The sequence below is a fragment of the Nannochloropsis gaditana genome (assembly GCF_000240725.1).
Source record: "Nannochloropsis gaditana CCMP526 unplaced genomic scaffold scaffold311, whole genome shotgun sequence".
Classification (NCBI taxonomy): Eukaryota; class Eustigmatophyceae; order Eustigmatales; family Monodopsidaceae; genus Microchloropsis; species Microchloropsis gaditana.
This window is the reverse complement of record NW_005803642.1, coordinates 21,914-26,807: the sequence shown is the minus strand read 5'-3', so window position 1 is coordinate 26,807 and position 4,894 is coordinate 21,914. Positions and strand designations below refer to the sequence as shown.

Here is a 4,894-nt window from a genome sequence, read left to right as displayed (position 1 = left end):
AGACGGGGAGGAAATGCAGACAAGGGCCTGAGCAGGGAAGGAAATTACGGTTTCCCAGAAAATCTTTCATATCGCAAGTAAAAATTGGAAGAATAAAGCAGATTTTAAAGACATCCTGTTCATTTCGTTCGGGCCCCGTGGACTTCCCGCCTGAGGAGGGGGGGCCGCGGCCCTTCCTGCTCTCAGACCACCACCACCTCGCCTGTAAATTTCGTGTACATCGCACCTTCATTTTTTACACCTCCTGTACCTTTCGAAAGGGAGCATGCTTACAACTCCTCCTTCTCACCCTCCCTTCTTCCCACGCTCCCCTCCTCCATGAACTCCAGGGCATTCCCATCCAAATCCCGACAGAACACCGCGCGTCGCCCGGATTTACTCATGGTAAAAGGCACGCCTTCCTCTGTTAGCCTCGCCATTAGCGGATCGATGTTGTCGACCGTGAATGCCACATGCCGGTCTCGTCCTCCGTGCTCCGGCCTCCCTCTCGTAGGATCTGGGTTGGGTAATTCCATTAAGTGGATCTGTTGGGCACCACCACGCACAAAGGCCCCCGGGAAAGGGAGGGTGGAGGGGCGCAAATGTGTGTCGTCCTCAAAGCCGAGGACGTCCAGGTAGAATCTCTTCACGAAAATGTGGGGGCAAGATCCGTGGAGGGATTATGTGAGACAGACAACTTCTCTAAATACGCCGGAACACGCAACACTAGCAACGGCCGGGGAAAGTTCCTTTGAATTTGAAGACAAGGTAAAATTTGCTATGCAGAGCGCACTCCGTAATGTTGTTGCAGTCGTGCATCACGTGCCTCTAAAATTGATCCCATGAAAGTAGAAGCCCGTACATGAGGTGTCGTATCATCCTGTCTTGACATCTTTCCTCCCCGATCTCGTTATCTACACACTCTTTACATTTTTATCTGGACGTACCATGGACGATTGTGTGTCCGAGACGAGAATGCCCGCGTGCGCAATACCACCAAAAACCGGCTTGGGTGACTTGAGAGACATGGACAAGACGAAGCCGTCCGTGGAACGTGAGACGAGTAGGGAGCAGACGCCAAAGGACGCGAGCAGCGAAGGAATGCTATACAGGATGGGCATTTCGCAGATTGTCGACTTCTCGGTCACCGAGACGAGTTTTACCTTTGCCTTTGTGAGTGAGAGCAAGTCAATGCAGGTTGTTGGAACAAGTCGTTGTCGAAAACACCGATGCAAATACTTATCGAAAAGTTCTCAAAATGTGACGGGCGTAAAACTGGAAGACGCAATACCAGCTCCCAGTCTTTTTATCAAGGTTCGACTGAGCATGACTGACCATTCGGCGGCCGGCAGTGTCTTAACATTTCTGCTTTTTCCTTCTTGCACACTTTTTCTGTCTCTCTTCCGGGTAATAATACTCGGCAACGACAGGAACTCGCGCCGTTCACCGGAAAGCTGATAAGAAGCAGACATAATCTTAATTCGAGCAAGAAAAATACTTGAAAGAGAGCCTGGCTACGCTTTGATGTTGTGATTTCTAGTCAAATTGTGCTTCTGTTCTTTAAACATGGAAAGGATCGTTTCCACTGATATGCACTCACACAAATCATCAGTAATTTTAACACCATTTAATCCTATTCCCGACTTTATATCTCACACAAGCCAAGACACCACCAGACAAAATAAAACTCCAAAGCCAAAACCACAGGTACCCATACTCCCACGACAATTCAGGCATGCTGGGGTCCCCCTGACTGGTTTGAAAATTCATCCCGAAGACTCCGGCCAGGAAGCTAGCCGGGGTGAAAATGCTCGTGATGATCGTGATGAACAGCAAAATCTCATTGATCCGTTCCTCTCGATGGTTGTGAGCCTCGTCAATTATGCTCTGGGCCATATTCGACAGACCTGACAAGCCATCCAAACAACGTTCCAAATGGTCGTCCACGTCTTGATAGTAAAGCTGAAGCTCCGTCGGCGCGATGCGTATCAGCTGTCGAATAATGGGTTTCGAAAGCGCCACCCGCCGCTGTAGCCAGAGCAAATCCAACTTGGTGTCCATGACCATCTTTGTCCTGCCTTTCCCGAAATTGGCCCCGCTTTGGTGCAGCATGTCTTGAAAATACGAGACTCTGATCTGATACGCCTCGACTATGGGTACCAACCGGTCCACGTTATAATCGAGGATGGAATGAAGCAGCCAATGCGTGCTATTCTCCTCCACGGTCCCTCTGTTGTGATACATGCCCTCGGCCACTTCGAGCATCACGTGGATGTCGAACGTGTCCTCTCTGTCCACCGCGAAGGGCAAGGAGGTGTCGTGCGTGGCTGCGTGGTCAAAAAGAACGTCCTCCTCCCCGTCTTCCTCCGGATGCTCGACAGGCATGGAGGTGTCGATAACGTGGTCCTCCCAGGTACTCTCCTCGTGTCCTGAAAGCTGTAGGGGGGCGTCGGTCACCCCGTCTTGGCCATTCATGGCTGTGCGCTTGGCAAAAGAGACCTTGGGGACCATGCCCATGCCGTCTTGTTGGCTGACATCACGTTTCCCGTGCAGGACTGTCGCCCCTGGTCTCCGCTCGTTCTCACGGTCGTCTAGCGAGGTGCTGCCTTGGACTGTCTTTCCTTCTTGTGGGGAGGGACGTTCGGGGTCCTGTTGCGGGGGCGGCAACAGGCCCAGGCTCTCCTGTGTTTCCACCGGGATCATCGAGCCCATCCGCCTGAATGACAGGGGCGGAGGGACAGACAGGTGCTCAGCACCCTTCCTCCGCGTCCCCGACTGTATTCGTTCCGAGAGGGGGCGTAAGGCACGTGTGGACGGCGTAGATGGTGTCGTGCCCCCCAGCACCGACGCCGTCCTCCGCATCGACATGCGGGTGCCAGTTTTGTTGTTGACGGCTCGCCAAGGGGTGCGGATGTTGATCACCGCGTTGTCGTTCTTGGGCGGGGCGGTGGTGAAGATTCCCCCCGTGGACTCCTCCAGCATGATAGGGAAAGGCCGTTTCCGTCGCCCTAATCGGTCGGTGCTCACCCCTACCACGTCGTGATTCTCCGCCAGCCAGGCTTCCAGGGCCCTTTCCGTCTCCCGTGCCAGGCGCAGAGTGGAGACAACGATGAAATAATTTCCTCCCTGGAGGGTCATTTTCGGCTTCTGCGTCTCCAAGCGGAGCACATCCTCCAAATGCAGACTGTGGATCCGGTACTTCACAGCGAGGCGTAGAATGTTGATGTAATCGTGAGACTCCACCTGGTGATCGCGGAAAGAGGGATGGAAAATCAGGTAAGCTCATCGATCGCAACTTTTGTGCGCAGAGGACATGGACATTGCCCGGCGACATTGTGGTGGTGGGGTTTCCTGCCTGTAGGCTTCTGCCTAGCAGGGGTGTTCACGGCGTCCGCCACACTCGATGGAGCCTACTGTGCCCTTAAATACCCAACATGTGAGAAGAAATGCGTCCGCATATTTTTTGGAGGCTCACCGTGATCCAATTTAACAAAGTCTCGGGCGCCTGCCGACCCAGAAAAAAATTTCGAAACCGGTTTCCTTCTGACAAGTCTCGCTTGTACATTTGGTTACGCGTGAAATCGAAGACTTTCATCAGCAAGCTTTCGTCCATTCCTAGATTTCCCAGCATGGAATGCTGCTGATTGGTCATCTTACTCCCTGCATGACCAAGTGGAGGAGGGGCCCGGGAGGCTGCATGCTCCCCGTCACACGCCTCTGCCATCGCACCCCCGCCTCCGTCACCCGTCCTCGCATATGAAGATTCCAATGAGTGATCTACCAAAGGTGGCAACAAAAGTTCCAATTTCAAACGTCGAAGTACGGCACCAAAGGTCTCTTGAGTCACAAAGCCATTGGCGTCCTCTGAGGACGACGTGGCTCTCCATAGTGCCTCTAGCGCAGGCAGGTCACTTGGAAGACTATTGCCGTTAAATGTAATTAAACATCTATTCAGACCCTCAGTGAACTGTGGGCGGCTTAGGTTTCCTGTTTTGTCGCGATCAAGTACATTAAAGGCTTTGACGATTGCTTCTTCTGAGGAGTCAACCCTCCTATGAATCCCCGGCAGCAAGCTTCCTTCAAGGTTCGCTTCATCCACAAGATCAAGCCAAATGTATTCAGGTATTCTGGCCATGTCCACAGCATCCGAGACTGTGGATGTAGCGTCCCGGTCATTCTTGTTTGAGGCTGCGGCTTTAGATATTGACGGCATTGGGGATGGGCCGCCGGGGCCGTTCTGGAGGAGGTGGTTGACCGAAGTTGAATGGGTGGGGCACTCCTGTATGGGAATCGCAACGTCAAGTGTATGACATACTCTTGAAGGTTTGTTTCCAATGGGTGTGGCAATGTGACAGTACAATCCGTGGGCGTATACGCCGGGTAACCCCATTCTTCGGTCAAAAGGCGGTGTAATTATGAGGCACAGAGCTTGCGGATGAAACCGTTACGCACTCTCTGCAACCCTGGCAACAGGTGTGAAAGCCTCTCATTTGCCTGCCTAGCTCACCAGCGTTCTCATTTTGAAAAACAGGATCATGTCAGACTTAGACCAATATTCGAGAGAAATGCTGGAGCAAGCCCTTCTGGATTCATTGCAAGATGGGAGCCCTGTCTCGCCGCCGCCAGACCCCGCCCCCAAACAATCCGACTCAGACGAAGACGGTGTAGAATGGGAGGAGCGACTATGGAGAGAATTACCGCAGGAATTATGGGATAAAGTCGTGATGCGAAATGGCGTGCCTGGCTTACACGACAGTAGGGCTATCTGCAAGACCTTGATTGAAGCTTTATATGACCCCCGCATTCACAAGGTACGGTCTCGTCGGTCTGGAAAAGGCTGATTTGGCCTGAATGGCTGGCCCTTCCGGCTTTTTTTTCTTTTCTCCACCACCCGTCCAAATAGCGCCGCAAACGC

General features: G+C 52.7%; 1 protein-coding gene across 1 annotated transcript; it reads right to left on the bottom strand.

Annotated features, from left to right (window-relative positions):
* Nucleotides 1-1,578: 1,578 nt before the first annotated feature.
* On the bottom strand, nucleotides 1,579-2,778 carry NGA_2096100 (magnesium and cobalt transport protein; the record flags this gene model as incomplete). Its single annotated transcript, XM_005855035.1, has 1 exon — nucleotides 1,579-2,778. A coding segment is annotated over one exon (1,182 nt), but the record flags the coding sequence as incomplete, so codon positions are not given.
* Nucleotides 2,779-4,894: the final 2,116 nt, after the last annotated feature.